The 17395-nt window shown below is 38.2% G+C and overlaps 2 protein-coding genes across 2 annotated transcripts; one reads left to right on the top strand and one right to left on the bottom strand.

Annotated features, from left to right (window-relative positions):
• Nucleotides 1–98: 98 nt before the first annotated feature.
• Nucleotides 99–2297, bottom strand: LOC144634963 (trehalase-like). Its single transcript, XM_078494010.1, has one exon. It carries the CDS (start codon nucleotides 2183–2185, stop codon nucleotides 392–394), a length of 1794 nt encoding a protein of 597 aa, XP_078350136.1. The 5' UTR covers nucleotides 2186–2297; the 3' UTR covers nucleotides 99–391.
• Nucleotides 2298–2872: 575 nt separating this feature from the next.
• Nucleotides 2873–16873, top strand: LOC144634999 (Golgi resident protein GCP60-like). Its single transcript, XM_078494055.1, has 6 exons — nucleotides 2873–3091; nucleotides 9112–9247; nucleotides 10764–11012; nucleotides 12193–12307; nucleotides 14305–14470; nucleotides 15602–16873. Exons 1-6 carry the CDS (start codon nucleotides 2908–2910, stop codon nucleotides 15940–15942), a joined length of 1191 nt encoding a protein of 396 aa, XP_078350181.1. The 5' UTR covers nucleotides 2873–2907; the 3' UTR covers nucleotides 15943–16873.
• Nucleotides 16874–17395: the final 522 nt, after the last annotated feature.

A 17395-nucleotide genomic window follows, 5' to 3' on the forward strand; every position in this document is an offset into this window, starting at 1 on the left:
TGAAAAATGACGAGTTTTAAAATTTACTGATAGCTACAATACTAACTGATTGCTGAGAAATCACCGAAAATTTAACTTATAACTGAGTACTCATTACATCACTCCCATCCAGACCCTTTGGTAGGAGTGGGGTGGGGGGGAGGGGTCTTGAACCGAGAATTTTTTAGTTCACCACGTTATAACTAAAAACTAAAACATCCTATGGATCTATACTGCAAGCAGTTCTACCTTATCTTTAGTATTTCTCTAGAATAAGGCTATATAAACTCCATATATTAATAAGCTATAGTCTTTTGCACAGTATAAAATTGCGTGACATAAATCATATGCTCATTGAAATACGTCACGCCAGTCACGGTGTAACTACTGCAAGCTTTTGACAAAGTAAACTTTAGAGTGCGTACACAAACACACTCAAGAAAATGCTGCAAAACAAGATGGTGACGGTCACCTCAGTAAAACAGCCTTCGGCTTTCACTTCTGGCTTGGGTGCTTGTACTGTGGTGGGAGCCTCTCCACTCACTAACTTGTCAGGGTATCGCCGCAACATGTCCAGAACAACGCCATTGGTCCAGCCAAACCCGACCTGAATGCTGTACTCACCCCCTCCCCCTGGGGCGCCATGCACGCTCACGTTGAACTTCTCAAACATGTGTCCTGTAGAACTCCAGGCCTTGTAGTTAGTAGAGACCCAATTCTGTGCGAATTTCAAGGCTTCTTGTTTCAGCTCTTCACTGCTGGACTGAGCAAGACCTTCTATGAGCATGTGCTGCAACGGGGGCCAGGCATTTGGGAAATCCCACTGCTGACCGGATGACGCTAGGGAAGTCGGAAATCCCCCTGGGTAATCGAGAACTTTGAGTCGCTTTAGCGTGCGGAGAACAAGGCTTTCTCTTGTCGTGTTGCCCTGATGAACTCCAGCCCAGAGCGGTACCACACTTGAAGCGTAAAAATAATGCCTTTTCTGTTTTGATTGTCGATCATAATCGAGCCACAACCCCATTTGATTATCCCACAGAACTGCCTCGATAGCAGCCAGTCGCGCCTCTGAGAAATTCTTGTACTGATCTGCCTTAGCTGTGTTCCCGGCCATGCGAAAGAACTTCTCTAGAAGTTTTTCGTTGAGGTAGAGGACACTGTTCAAATCCGTTGGTACAATTTGCCTTGTCCGGGTGCTACTTAGGGACCCCTCCCCTGAACTCGTACGGTTAAACCACCGGGTAGAAAAATCCCAACCACTCTCTGCAGCGGAAGCTATGTCTTGGTACAAAGCTGGCCTGGCGTCTTCGGGTACTTCTTGAGCTGTATGAAAATCTTCATAGTAAGACTCAGGCCTTGGGGTGTCCATATTAGCTGCGTAGATCGACAGGTTGTATTTCCCAGACGAGACCTCAACTTCAACAGCGCGATTATCCTTCCAGAAAGTGTATTCTTTCTCAAGGTCATCTAAAATTGACTTCACGTACTCTTGGTCGCCAGTGTAATTGAGATAAAGGTCTACAATTGGGATCAAAAATGGAGGTTGACTTCGGTTCGTGTAGTATATCCGACCGCCGTTCGGAACGAACCCATAGGTCTGCACCAACTGAATGAAGTTGTCAATCATTCCTTTGACGGTGTCCTTCATGCCGCAAACGAGCAAACCGTCTACGACCCAATACGAGTCCCAGTAATAATATTCGCGAAATCGTCCACCGGGGACAATAAATGGATTCTTAACCAAAATCAGGGAAGATCGGGCAGGGTTTTGGCGTGCTTCATCGCTGATCTTCCTTCCCAGCTTCTTCCATAATCCATTGAGCTTTGAGGCGAAATTCTTCAGATTAGCGTCCTTTATACGGTCAATAAACTCGGGATTTTCTTTCCAATCGGGCGGGGACCACTCCTCCAAATCGTGTCCTACGGGATAGAAATTTTCCTTCACGAAGTTGATCACTTGTTCCTTGGAAGTATTTTGTTGTGGAAGAGCTTGGAAAGCCTTTAAAACATCCGCTGCATCCTTCTGGAGTCTCATGTCAACAAACGTCTTGGAATCGTTAAAAATACGGGCCATTTGAACCGTGTCTAGAAGTTTTCCATGACAAAAGATCTCACTGCTACACGCATACTTCTCGGCTGTTACTTGATTTATGGTAAGGACAAGAATAAACGGCACAAGGCAAAGTACACACTTGTACACCTCCATTTTGCAATTTGATGGCTGAAAGAAACCTCGCGTGATATTTGCCAGATGTTGTCAATGTAATTTAATTTCACCCCGATTTTATTACACTAGCGTGACCGTGAGGTCACTGCGATCCAACATACCTTGCATTTCAGCTGTAATCCCAAGTAGATCGTTTCACGCGTTGGATATATTTTGTGTAAAATAAGTTTTTTGGGGGAAATTTTTCGAAAAATTTTTCGGGCCCGGCGTTCTTTTTGTAAAAAATTTTTTTTTTTAATTATTTTTTAAAAAATTAAATTTATACCCCTTTTTTTTTTTTTACCAACCAAACTATTTTGAATCTGATTTGCACACAGTGTTTGTTTTAATTCTAATTAAAGTTTAAGTATCACGTGGTCATACTTCTTAGAGAAGCTGACTGTGCTCTCTACTTTTCTAATCCGGTCCTAGAGGATTTTCCTGAGTTTGTAATAAGGCGGGAAAAGTAAAAAAAAAAAAAACTTTTAAAATTAGAGTAGTGTTGAAGTGAATTTCTCATGTGTTAAACTTCTTGATACCTAGAAAAAACGACAAATGAACTTCACTGTTAAAGTTCAAAAAAATAAACAAATCAGGGAACAAATTGAACAAATTTTGTGACGTCTTCTCATGTTCCTCTTTGATTCTGCATTTCCGGTTCCGGTTGCGCTGAAAATCTGTGCATGCGCAGATGTGTGTTATGGGTTCGTACTCGTGGCAATATGGCGGACGGTGAACCCAATACCGAGATTGCCGAAAATCCTCAAGATTTAACAATTACTGAGGACCAGAACACCTCTATTGAGGTGGAAGGAGCTCAAGAAAAAGAAACCAAAGAAGAACCTTACAATTATGGCTATTCCTTACCAGAATATTACAAACTTTGTCTGCAGTACTACCACAAAGGTAAGTCTCTTCAGACCGGGAACTTCGACATTTCAGCACAGCATAAGTTCAATTAGTTTATTCTGATTGTTAATAACTTCTTAAATAGGTTTAGATTTCAACAAAGTATTTCGATGAAGCAATTTATTGATTCTCTGTTTTTGTTTTTATAAAACACGTTAGCTTGAATACGGTGTAAACTACATTGTACATGTAAGCTTATTGAAATGCGCGTACGATAGGCTTACAGTATATTACGTAAAAGGAATTTTCAGGGAAATGATTACGTGTATGTACTGTAACTTCGCTGTCACGAAAAGATTTGAGTTGCCCTGAATCTTTGGGTTTCAACTGTCTTAATTACTAATTCTCGTTAATCTTGTTTGGCTTGTTTTTCTTGTTTTCTGGACGTCTGTGTCTGTGACAGAGGTTTCTCTGAGCTGAGCTAGCATTTTAATTTGTCCAGAATTGTACGTAGCTATGAGAAAAATTCTTCAATAATTCATTATGAAAGCAGAATAGCCTTTTTGGGTCTTTTGTACTGCATTAGTGACGCTGTCAAACTAGGGGTACCTCTATGAAATGAGATGTCACAATACCTTATTATAGGAAGTTAACCTTTGTTAATTAAATCAAAAATAATTTTTTTATTTCGAAATTCTTATTTTAAGACACTATCCCAAAGTTTGAACCATATCAAGAAAAAACTCGCAATTTTATAAGGCCTGAAAGTTGCGCTATTTTGCCCTCAAAATTTCCTTCAAATCGCACGGTCAAAATGGGCGATGACGTATTGTTGTGGACAAGATCTTGGAATCAAATGGCGGAAAGAGGGAAACTAAGGTAAACTGCGAAGAGGAGAAAGATATTGCGTGGCTGGTGCCCCAAATAGTCTAAGTTGTGCAAATTCCCTTAGTTACCTTGTTATTAGCGACTAAAGCGTGATCAAGCTGTCCACAACAATACGTCACAAGCGCATAAACTCGCCCCAGTCTTCTGGACATTTTTAAACAGAAAATAAGGCTTTTTGCAGCGCCGAAATCACGACCAAATTTTATTTTTTAAGAGTTAAAACTTTGCAGTTGTTGCCAACGAGACAGCCGAGCCAAGAGGGAGGCTGTCGAGGCGGCAGAATCATAGAGCCGTGTGCGTATGAGTGTATAGGCAGAGAAAATCTTAAGTTCTGCGTAAGGGACTTTTTTTTACCATATTTGGGTGTAAGTAAACCCCATATTTGGGTTGTATTGTTCTTCCCAACTGGTTCCCAGTCTCTCACTCCTTGCTAGAGAGCAAATGTCCAAAATGGCGCAATGCGGCCGCGTTAAAATTTTCAATGTGGTCATTCATCCCTTTACCGATCAATACACCTTTAGGGAAATAAATCGAAAGAGAATACCCTACAGAATATCGACCGCCGAAAAAATGAACACAAGGTCTTAAAGCGAGAAATAATGTTTGATGGAGTACGACGAGAGAGAAGAAATTAAAGCGGCTTTGACTCATAATGAAAGAAGCTAAGTCGGGTAAATGCTACCTTTTAGTGTTATTGTTTTTATATTTTGACCGATGATTTATTCCAAATCAAATACCGTTTATATTTATTTGGCACGCATTTTCGCTCCGCGTAGGAATAACATCAATACAAAGCGACGCTCACTTAAGCATAACAGCTCTTATTAAAACGGCATCGACGCAAGCATAAGCACAAGCACAAGCACAAGGATCAAAATTTTCCTTTTTTGTGCTTGCGTTCGTGTGAAAACAAACATCGCATAAGCACAAGAAAAGTGTTTACGTCTAGCCGTGTCTAGCCAATTGAAGTACTAGTTCCAGCATTTGAACAAAGCGGTTGATTTTGATAAACGTTTTACGAGAATGTTCGGAGAAGTGTAGACAAAAAAACAAAAAGGCCCAGGCGCGGACTTGAGTAGCGAAAAAAACGGAGACGAATGCTTTCTTTAAAAATATTTATAATCCCAAATGTTTATTAGTCGCTTTCACTTTCTTCGTCACACGAGTAGAGGAGAGATAGTTTCTGCCACAATATTTGCAGGGAGAACGGAGTCGAGAACGAAGCCTCTAACTAAACATATATTCTTATGCTAACGTGCTTGTGCTTATGTCAACGTTCGTTTTCACTTGGCACGAACTACTTATCTGCTGGTTTGTCTGCGCTGTGTTGCGTCGCAGTGAAAACCAGGCTAAAATTCGATGTCAACGCACAGAAGTAAACGTTTTTTGCTTTAACAGCAAATGTAATGTTAACTTGAATAAAAGTTTTTTTCCAAATAATCCTTGACCGTTCAAGTTTTTTTTCTCTCAATTTGCGTGAATGACACTCGACGAAAATACCCGTGGTACTTCTAACTGAAAATTATATTTAAAAAAGCACTAGCAGTTTTATTTTGGGACTTGATTATAAGAAGTTGAAATGCAAAATGAGATACCACGTTGTATTAAAAAAAGTGATCCTCATATGCATTGAATAAGTAAAAGAAAGATTGTAAGAGTTATCAATTTCCCCGTGCCTGCGTAGCAGAATCTGTGTACGTTTTTTAGTGTGTTTAAAAAAGTGCGCGATCGCGAGAATACGCGCGCTGGAAACTACAGCGCCTGCTACGCAGGCTATCAAGCCTGTGTCATTATGAACACCAGAGAAATAGCATTTTATTCGCATATTACCTAAAATACAATTTACCATATTTTGTCAATCAAATATAGTTCTATCAAAAACCATTCAATATCTTTTCAGAACAAAATGAGTATTCGCTCGTTGGCACTTACCGAAGGTACAACTAGTTTTATTAACATATTGAAGGATAAAATTGTACAAAAGAAATTCGCTTCATATGCACTTTAAGTGAATTAACGCAACAAATAGCGCGAATTAAGAAGAAGTTACTTCCCAATAAAGGAAATGAGGCAAAAGATGGGGTAACATTTCCATAGAAGGAAACAAGAAAACACAAAAGAAAAAACTTGTTGAGACAACAGGCAAAAGTTTATTTTAACACTAGATGTATAATCCTAAATGCAGGGGGAATCAAAGGAACTGAACGCCTGAGCATTCTCACAGGGCAGTGAAGGAGATCCACCCGATGAAATAATGCCCCAGGAGCCAAAACTGCTGGACGTAAGAGAAGGGCCCAAAATAATGGAAATAATGCTCCACTTAGTTAACGGCGCGGAAAAACGTAACAAAAAAACGGACGAAAAACGTGAAGAAATCGTATCATGAAGCGTAATTTCCTATTATAAGGTATTGCTATCCATACATTTAATAACTTAAAAATGTTGAATGGCAGTTCCTGGGAACATCCTAACAGTGCCTTTTTTTAATGTGTTTGTTGTACCGCGCGCATTAGTGATGCTGTCAAACAGGGGTACCTGTGATAAAATTGGGATTTCACAATACCTTATTATAGGAAATTAACGCTTGTGTTAATTAAGTATTTGAAATTAACGCAACTTAAATTAACGCGAATTAAAAGAGAAGTTACTTCCCAATAAAGGAAATTAGCGCAAAAGATGGGGTAACATTTCAATAAATATGAAGGAAATTAACATGACAAACACAAAAGAAACAACTTGTTGAGACAACAGGAAAAAGTTTATTTCAACACTAGATGTATAATCCTAAATGCAGGGGTTTAAGCAAAGGAATCTGAGCGCCTTGAGCGTTCTTCACAGGGTCAGTGATACTGGCAGATTTCCACCCTGATGAAATAATGCCTTTTCCTAGGAGCCAAAACCGTCTGGACTGTATCGAGAATTGGGCCCAAAATAATGGAAATTAATGCTCCACTTAATTAACGGCGCGGAAATTAACGTTAACAAAAATTAACGCGACTGAAATTAACGTGAATTTTTGAAATTTTCGTTAATTTCATGAAGCGTTAATTTCCTATTATAAGGTGTTGCTATCCATACATTTATATGTCAGTGAAATCCAGTCACTGCAGTGTCGAGTCATTACTTCATATTCTGAAGTCACTGATTTCTTTTTAGCAGATAAATCAAGATCAATCTTGATTTATCTGCTAAAAAGAAATCAGTGACTTCAGAATATGTACGAAGTCAATAAAATGGTAAGAGTTCTCAGATCTTATAAAAGTTATGAGTTTTTCAGGTCGTAATGGAAGAGGGTAGTGTGCGAACAAAATATCCCATTACTGTGAAAGATCTATTTAGGGCCTGTTTACATGATTTCAAAATGACTTGCATTCCAGAATCTGCATTCTGCATTCACATTGTCATGACAGAGTTGATGGCGCATGTTTAACGCAAACATGTTATTGTACCCAGTAATGGCAGTATGTGCAATTTTAACAAGCAGTTTGATCATAGGGCTGCTTCTCTGCTTCTTTTGCTCTGAATTTAAACTGTGGTCTCGGTTTACAATTTCATGAGATGTGATTTCATCTCAGAAGGAAATTCGTTCTGTGTTTACGTGATACCAGAATGAAATGATAACCGGAATGAATGACTTGACTTTCGTCTTGGTATCATGTAAACAGATAAATATAGATTACTTCATAGAAAGTGCGCCGTACGGATTGATATTCACGAGTTGCAAAACTTTGGAAAACAAACGAGTGAGCGTAGCGAACGAGTGAGTTTTCCAAAGTTTTGCAACGAGTGAATATAAATCCGTACAAAGCACTTTCTATGCTGTAATTTGTTTATTATATTTATAACGAGAATTCAACCATTGAACACTTGACGCCGATTTTTCCAGTTTATACCAATTGACATACAACAGCTGCAGTTAACGGCGCGAGAAAACTTGAAAGCTGCAAATGCACATAGCTTTACAAGCGAATTCGCTATTTCAATAATAAACATGTAAAAAAGAAAAATTACTGGCGACAAACTCTCCCAGACAAAAACTTTATTTAAATAAACAAACTGCGTTACATTTACGTTAAAAACTTCGTATCGCATTGAGGAAACCTAGCCACAAGCGAATAAACTACTGGCGAATCAACTGGCGAATTGTGAACAAATTGTGATAACACAAGGAGTCGGTTAATTAAACAATAATTACGACGTAAATCCAAATTAAAAATGCAATTTACTTAACCAAGACGATCCCAAAAGTGGCTGAATATTCTTAGAATGTCCGCGGATGTGTTGTAAGTTCCGATGAAAGTCTTTTCTTCGCTTTCACTTATCGACACTTCGCCTTCGCCTTCGCTTGTCTTCACTTCGCCTTTGAAGAATGATTTTTATCACTGCTGTATTCTCTCTTTAGGTTTTGCTTAGCGTGTTTCTGTTGGCTTGCATTAAGTTCTTAAAAGGAAACTGTAAAGGAAGAAAACGTGTAGCCATGTTTTCAAAACATAAACTGCGGTCGAGAGCAAACGGCCTTGCCGCTCGCTTTCTCAGCCCCGTTGGAAACCATTTGAATTCTCACGCTGTGATTGGTTCAGTCGTACTACTCTAGACGCTGATTGGTTATATTTCTCACATGTGAAGAAAGCTATACGCGAAGCTGATTGGACGTATCGCTTTTTTCACATGTGAAATATAGCAAATATAGAATTCTATTTGCAAGGTTTATTGCTTAAAATTCTCGCTATATATATAATAAAGAGAAGTATATGGGGTATTGAGGAGCAGGAGGATTTATTATTAATTTTATTACCCTATTTGGTTCAATTAAGCGCCCTGGGCGCTTATTAAACTTTTGGACCTTGAGAGTGGGTGCTTATTTGAGGTGGGCGCTTATTCAAGGCTGGGTGCTTATTAAATTTTTCCCATTTTCAGCAAGTAGAAAATTGAAGTTGAAGATGTGCCAAAGCAGAATTTTAATTGTTCATGGAAGTTTCTGTAAAAAAAACTTACAAAAGACTAAGAAAACTCGGTCTTTGGGGAAGTCTCTTACTAGTACTTAGTCAGTTTCAAACAAATTGTCACTAAGGTCAATAAGCTAACTCTCTAGCGCTGCCTCCTGGATCTTTGGGGAGAAACAAAAAGAATCAGTAGTAATTATTGGTTTTTACTTTGGTCTGTAAATTTTATGCGTTCTTTTGTTGCAGAAAAGCAAATAATAAAACTGACGTATGATGATAAAGTTCAACTGACAGCTTATTGGAAACAAATTTCTAGTGGAGCTTATGACCCTGAAAAGTATCCAGATGTTGGGTATTTTGATGTTATTGGTAATGACAGAAGGTAAAATGTTATACGTACTGTTGGTCCTTTTTTGTGTCGCATGGTTTTTGTTAGGGCTGCAATTGTGCCACTACATGTATATGTTGTGGTTTAATTTTATCTATGGTTTAAAATTTTTGAAACCAGTTTGATTTTCATTTCCCTTTGTTTCAGATTATGATAATGAACATAAGACAATGAAAAATAAAAATCAAGCTGGTTTGAAAAATTTTAAACCAAATATAAAATTGAACCACAACATATACGACAACTAAGAAACATGATATGTGCTATTTTTTACTACCTAAATTATGTTGGTAACTCAGTTTTTTCCACTTAATCAGCAGCAAAAACTTATTTGCAAAGTGAAGTTCTCAGGAACCGCATGTTTTTGCTTGTGGTCGTGCAAGGCTGCGTCACTCGACAACTAATTGTTGCACATCTGATCGGAAATGAAGCAGAATTGAATTTCCTTGTCCCTCAGTTTAATTAATCACTATTGAGGGCTTTGACGTAGGTAAAAGTCATTAAAAACAGTAATTTCTGAATGGAGATGAAGAATATTTTATTGTTTCATGAAACTGCGATATTTTGTTCAAAATAGCGATATTCGTATCTTGACAAAAGGTATCTTGAGTCATCAGTGCACAAGGGTTTGGTTGCAGCCCTAGTTATCGTATGTAGGACATTACAAAGCAATCAGGGATTTCATTGTTTCCTGATGGTTCAAAAATTTTGGATTTTAAAAACAGTTACAATAACAGAGATACACTGTGTCTCTGATTGCCTGGAATAGTGAGAGATTAATCAGGAAAACTGAAAGACATAAACTCTGAAGTTCAAAACGCAACAGGAGATTGTGTTTTCCACTTCTGCCAATCATACAGTTGTAATTATGGCAACAGCAAACAAACTTTAAAAAGAGAAACAAAAACATGGATTGAAATCAACCAATCACAACTGACAGACAAGACCTTTTGAACCGGTTGAAGTGAACTTTTGTTTCTTTAAGGTCCACTTCAATGATAGACAGCAACAAAAAATTAATGTACCGGTAAACGTTGATTGGGCACAGATAGCAAAAGATGCAGTTATGTGTAGTACATGTAGTAATAGCCCTATTAATGGCTAATCACTCACTAACTGTTCAAATGGAAACTTACTAATAACTGTTCATAAATCAGAATACGTCAAGTCAGTAAATAATAATAATATTACATTGCTGTGTAGCGCTTTGTTCAAGGTACTAAAAAAAATTTTCTTTAAAAGTGCTAATTTTTTTTCTTGTTTTGCAAACCTTTTCGGGAATGTCCTTTTCATTAGTCACAAGTTCAATGGTTTTGAACTTTGCAGAATTTTGAGACTGATTAAGGTCATTCCTGAAATGTTTCGCATTTTAACATTTTAGCACTTTAACTTAAAGAAAAATTAAAACATTTTTATAGTAAGTCAAGTCAGTGCCTATTGTTATAATGAGTGAACAAACTGGTTAACTTATACATCTGTATGCCATGTTTGGTAATTTTCTCTGAATCAGGAGAGCATGGGAGAGTCTTGGAAACATGCAGCCAAGAGAAGCCATGAAGAAGTTCTGTTCATTACTGGGGACGTGTTCACCTGAGCTAGGCCCTTGGATGGAAGCACAACAGAAAGAGAGAGAAGAGAAAGAGAGAATAAGAAAGGAGGAGGAGGAAAGACTTAGAAGAGAAGCTGAAGAGGCAGCTGAACAAGAAAGACAAAGACTGCTGGCAGAAGATATGCGGAGAAAAGCTGAGGAAGAGGAAAGGTACAGTAATCATTTAATGTGTACACGTACCTTATTACATGAAACTTTCATGACTCGTTTATTTTGCTATTTTGAGGTACGCATATTTCACGACACTTAAATTTCACGGTTTTGTGAAAATTTTGTATTTTGAATCACTTAAATTTCGCATTTTTGAGTAAGTCATAAGGTACAATCATTTCCTTGGCAAAACTAACACAAACGCAACGGCGGGACTATATGTCTCAGTGTCAACAGGCAGTTCATGGTTGTACGTGACTTATTGTTCTTGAGTCAATTGACAACAACATCCATTTACATTCAAAATTCCTTTCATCAATGGTACTAAACTAATTCTTTCTTGATTATTGACATTATGAGGGTCACTTAATTTCCGCATCATGTTTTGTCTCGACACTTATTGTTCGCGTCACTTTTATTTCGCGATTTTTTTAAATTGCAGTACAGTACCTTTGCCATTTACATGTCCATTGATCAAATGTTATCGATATTTGAGTGCATGTAATATCGTATGATCAACGGTCAAGATGTCTGGCCAAATACATGTAAATTTTAGCTCGGCCATGCCTTGTTTCTGGCTGGTCAAATATACAGTACCGCTCAAATGTAAGTTGACAGTCCCTCGAGCCTCGACATGACATTTCTCCTAATTAAATACACAATATTAACCCCCACCCTTAAAGCGATAGCCAACTTTTCTTCTGAAGCTGTTGAAAATGTTCTTCTTGTTGCTGCTTGTTTACTTTAATAATAAAAGGAAATGCAACGTGAAATCTACATCTTTTTCAAGTTACCTGTGAAGGATAATTAACTGACTTAATTTACTTGGCAACTGCATGTAATTGTCTTTCTGAGGGCTTTCCGACTTCAGGCTGGGGTTCACAAATTGGGGGCTAAACGACCGGAAACCTTACAGGAAAGTCCATGTGTAGGACAATACAGTCAACTCTCGTTATAGCGGACACGCTCGGGGCGTCGTTTAGTGTCTGTTATAGCAAGAGTCTGTAATAGCGGGAGTCATTTCCAGTCAAACCTCTTTCACTGGGGATCTGGATTTTGTCCATAATAGCGAGTGTCCGTAATAGTGGGATGTCCGCAAGGCAAGAGTTGACTGTATTGTACTTTGTGTTAATTAATGCATTCTCTAACAAATGTTTATGGTTCTTCCATCAATTTTCAGAAGAAAACAAGAAATAATAGTACAACAGCAACAACAACAACAGGATCAGTTATTGCAGCAACAGGAACGTTTGCAACAACAACAGCAACACCAAAAACAAACTCCAGAGCAACAGGTAACATCATCATTATCATCATCAATCTTTATTGTACACAATACACTGGTCGGAATACCATAAAGTTCTAAAAGTACCGTATTTACTCAAATAAGCGCCGCGGTACTTATTAAATTTTTTGCAAATCAAGTGCGGCCCTCATTCATCATCAATCTTTATTGTACACAATACACTGGTCGGAATACCATAAAGTTCTAAAAGTACCGTATTTGTACTCAAATAAGCGCCGCGGTACTTATTAAATTTTTTGCGACTGGTCACAATATATGCCATGTCACACTGCAGCCCCAAGTTACATCATCCCCAACCAAATGTCAGAAACATATAAAGATCTAGAAGATGCAGGTTGCAATTAATCCATTAAACAGTGCCACCCAAGCACGGGGAGTAGGCATGGTTCGCACGTGGCTGGAATACTCCTTGAAAAACTGCCAAGTCTTTGAAAACTCCTTGAAAATGATTTTTTCCTTGAAAACTCCTTGTTATTGAATAAGAAGCACTTGTATTTTATAAAAAACACCTTGAATGCTTGAAACTGCAGCAAAATGAGCTCGTTTTGACAACGAAAGATTTGGGTAAATGTTTTTTTAACATCTACCATCGGTTGAGAAACGCATTTGAAGTCTCAAAAAGGTAAAGCTCTTTAAAGCGGGACAATTCAGTGTTTCTTATTCAATGTGTCGAATCAACCGCGCCTTCAATGGGGTTTCCCAAGTGAATTGTGTAGCCCCCCTCTTTGCAAATGAAACCACGAGGGAAATGCAGCTCGGAGCATGAAATTGTTTTGACTTTGGCCCTCTTTATAGTAGTCTAAAATGAATTCAAAAGGTCAAGGAGGAAACCAGTTATAATCGACAGTGGGAACTTAATTCCCAGTACAAAGTCTGGGTGACTGCATTTAAAGGTGACAGCAAAAAGGCCTTGTGCAGATGCTGAGATCGACATTTCAAACATGGGCGAGAGTGCCTTGAAATCACACACGAAAAGTAAAAGACTAAAAAACAGCAGTGGAATTGAAAGCGGACAGCCAGTGACATTTTCATCATCATTTGGTTTTGTATCATAATTATAGGACATTATTATTCAACAGATGCGCGCGCTGCCCATATATGGTCAAAATGTTAACAATATCTGTCATCCGTACATAACAGATATCCTGCGATATTCGTAGGTTGCGGAGATTCAACCGAAATCTTGTAAAGCACTGCATAATTACAGTTTTTCTATGTCCAAAATGTGTTTCGTTGACAATTTGTTGAATAATAAAACAATTATCCTGCTCAATCTTGCGGAATATCGTCTGACTTAAGCCAACTCAGCCTACAACCTCGTCGGCTAAGTATCAGGCGATATTCCGCGCGATTTCGCAGGATAATTGTTAATTATTTGCACTTAAAGTACCCCCCTCCCCCGTAATGGTATTGGTTTGTTGGCATTGCTATGTAAAATTGTGACAAAATAATTTCAGTGCATGAACAAACGGACTCCTTGAATGTTTGTTAAAAGTCCTTGAAAAGTTCTTGAATAAAAAGTTACGAAACCTGTATGAACCATGGTAGGGTAACTGGGTTACACGTAACATGATGAACTTAAGATGGTTTCCGCCCAACATTCAATTCGAGCAATACAGGCAAAAAAAAATTACCAAAAAGACCGCTAAGCATGGTATAAGTCTAAGTACAGCTAACAGATACCTGCCAAAAATTTAGCACCCAAGCTGACCCCACAAGAGAAAAATGGATTTGAAATTTTCTATATTTCAGTTTAAACGGACGTTTCTCGCCAGTTCAAAACATAATGGCGCCCGTTTTAAACATTTTTACAAGGTTTGACTTTAATTTTCTCGAGAATGCTTTAGAATTTAATTATGGGGTCACTAAGACAAATGAGTTTCGATAAGATCTTTTAAATAGTATACAAAATGTTGCCGCGGAATCCGTGTTAATACTCCCACTACAAATGTTATGTTTTTTTTTTTCTCTCTCTCGTTGATCCAGCCCAAGACATTAGCAGTGAATGGCACACCCAGATTAGCACCAGCTTCATTATGGACGCGCCCAAAAGTCCAGGAGTTTATTCAACATGTCAAGTCAGATCCGAGTTCTGTGTTAGTTGTTGGACGTGGTGAGACGATGACAGTTCGTGTACCTACACATGAAGGGGGTGAGGAAAAGATGCTTTAGTTACACGTTTGTCTCTATGTGCAAATAAAAATTTACAAACTTAAAAGGAGATTGTGTGTATAGAGATGGATAGTGGTAAAAATGAAAGGGACACTGTCCTACCAAAATATCACCCAGCTTATTTTCAATTTTATTTGAAAGTTTTAGAATTTAGAAGTGTAATTTTTATTGTAAATAGTTACTGAAAAGCCCTGTGGGGAGTATGCTATTAACGTTCTTGTCTTTTCTTTTTTTTATCGCCAAATGCTACCAAATATGCTGCTTTCTTGGTTAAAAAGATTCTATAGAGCAAAACAGAAGCAGTAGTTTCAAGATAAATTACAATATTGAAAGGATTGAAATGCGTTTCTGTTAATGAAATTTGATTTCTTGACAGGATGTCAAGAAATCAGACTCGTCATTCTTGTGACAGTTTGACCTTTCTAGCTGTTATTGTGTCTGTTTTGTTTATATTTCTTTGGTTCTAACACTTTTGGTCATAATCATGAAACCACGATATTTCAGCGGGGACAGTGTCCCGCTTTAACTTGGTAAAAAAGTGTTAAAATTCTGATCAGTCAGTACAGATAACACTTGGAAAAAAGTTCATCCGACAGAAAAAGAATCTTTGACTGACCGGTCGGACACACTACCACTTGCGTATTCAGTACTGGTAACACTTGAAAAAAAAAGTTCATCCGACAGAAAAAGAATCTTTGACTGACCGGTCGGACACACTACCACTTGCGTATCGGAGACTCGTGCGAGCTACGATACAATGTAACTAGGTTCACTTTTTTTTTCAAGCACTAGACTACGAGCAGGTCCTTCTTTTTTGGTTAGACTGTTGAGCGTGAAGCGAAAACTTGCCGCGAGTGAAAAAACGGTCGTCACAAGATTCTTACAAGATCTTGTAAGAATCTGGGACGATCACAAGATCTTTAAGGAATCCGGTCCGGCCATAAGATCTTGTAAGAATCTGGGACGGCTGTTTTTCTAGTCACGCTCTTTTTCACTTCACGATCGACAGACTAAGAAAAATGAGGGGACTATCCAAGCACCTACATATGTTAAAACCAACAGAGGCTTTGCATTCTACTAATATTCCCCCCTGCCCTCCCTCTCCCCCTAGGAACATGTCTATTCTGGGAATTCGCTACTGAATACTACGATCTGGGCTTTGGCGTCTGCTTTGAATGGTCTCAACCGCAAACCAAAAACATCACGGTCGCAGTCAACGAATCAGACGACGAGGAGTTTGCAGAAGAAGACAAATCGACTGAAAACGAGTCCAGTCCCCCCAAGCCAAGAATAGACGAGGTTCTTCCTGTCGTTCGGAGGCCTTGTAACGAGGAAGTGATTGTTGGAAGTCACATGTATCCGGGTCGCGGCGTGTATCTACTCAAGTTTGATAATTCTTATTCGCTGTTTAGGTCAAAGACATTATATTACCGTGTTTACTATACTCGATGATGGAGGACAATTATAGACCTTGGCCTCGTGCGAGAGACAACGAAGTTTGGACTCTGTTGTGGAATTTAGAACATGGGTATCTATGAGCAGGGAAGATTTTAGAGAAATAATCAAAACACGTTTATAATTTATCACGTTTTGCTTCAGTAAGGTAAAAGCTAATTCGACCTGTTCTCAATGAAGAACACTGCAAACGATCACTGGCCGTACATCCTCTGTGATTAGACCTGAATTTGCTATAAAACGGAAAAAAAATGTATAGCTATTTATACGATTTTCATTCCAAAAAGCATTTGCTACTTGTCCCATCTTCGAGATTCTACAAGGATTAACCGATTATTTAACAATAGCACTATTCGCGGTTAGAACGATAATTTTAAATATTGGATTAATAGGTACATAAATAGGTTCGCCATGTCAAATTCAGCAAAATCGCAAAGTTTCTTGGAGATCAATTCAAAAATTGCGATTTTTACAAAGGAATGTATGGCGTGCGGGCAGTGTGTGCCCCCACGCCATAAATTTCTTTGTAAAAATCGTGAAATTCAACCTTATATATTTTCGAGGTTGAATCAGAACTCATCGAAAATTCGTGTTGTTGCAAAAAATGGTATGGTGATTCTATTCGTGAACCTGGGTTTTCATTTAATGCAATACTTAAAAATGTCACGCTAACCGCGAATTGTGCTATTAGACTGCGCGCTCGTGGTTTCAATCGGCCGAAAGTTAGCGAGGGGCGTCGAAAGAAACCGAGAGTGCATAGGCTAATTCCTTCAGTATAACCTAGTGGCCGATCTGTAAACATGGAATGTCCATTCAGTTGCGAATTTATAAATAGTCACTCGCTAGGTTTTGCTAAATGGGGACGCAAGTAACTTGTAAGACTAGGACTCATTCGATTAAAAAAATAATAAAATATATAGTGAGGTGATGTTATTAAGATGGAAAACATAACCATGAATGAAGGTTTAAAATATACTTTTGCCATTTTATTAGTCACACTGTAGCCTTTTTAACAGAAATATAATGCAAGGCATACCATTCTCTGGAGAGTTGAGTGAAAAATCTCAACAGCATGTTCTGAATGTGCGAGGGGGGCGTTACTGTTTTTTTCGTGTAATTCTTCGAAATATTTCACGGCTTTCTGCGTGATCTTTCAACTGAAATTAATAACTGAATGTTCAAAACGTAAACTGAAACTTCGTTGAAGGAAAGACTTTAATTAACAGAGCAAATTACCAGAACAGTTACAGAACTAGTGTGCGTTTGTGGTTTGTGCTCTCGCATTCTTTGTAAGACTCCCCTCCACAGTCCCGTTACTAGATAACTCGCTTCATCTTCTGGTAGCGGTTTTGTTGAGAGGGGGATTACAAACTTGAGTTAATAGTGTTGACAAGAGAATAAAATAAGAATTATTTGTTACAATTGTAAATGTTTCACCTATCTCTTTTAA

The sequence above is a fragment of the Oculina patagonica genome, chromosome 13 (genome assembly GCF_052425735.1).
Source record: "Oculina patagonica isolate OP01 chromosome 13, crgOcupat, whole genome shotgun sequence".
In the NCBI taxonomy this organism is placed as follows: Eukaryota; Metazoa; Cnidaria; class Anthozoa; order Scleractinia; family Oculinidae; genus Oculina; species Oculina patagonica.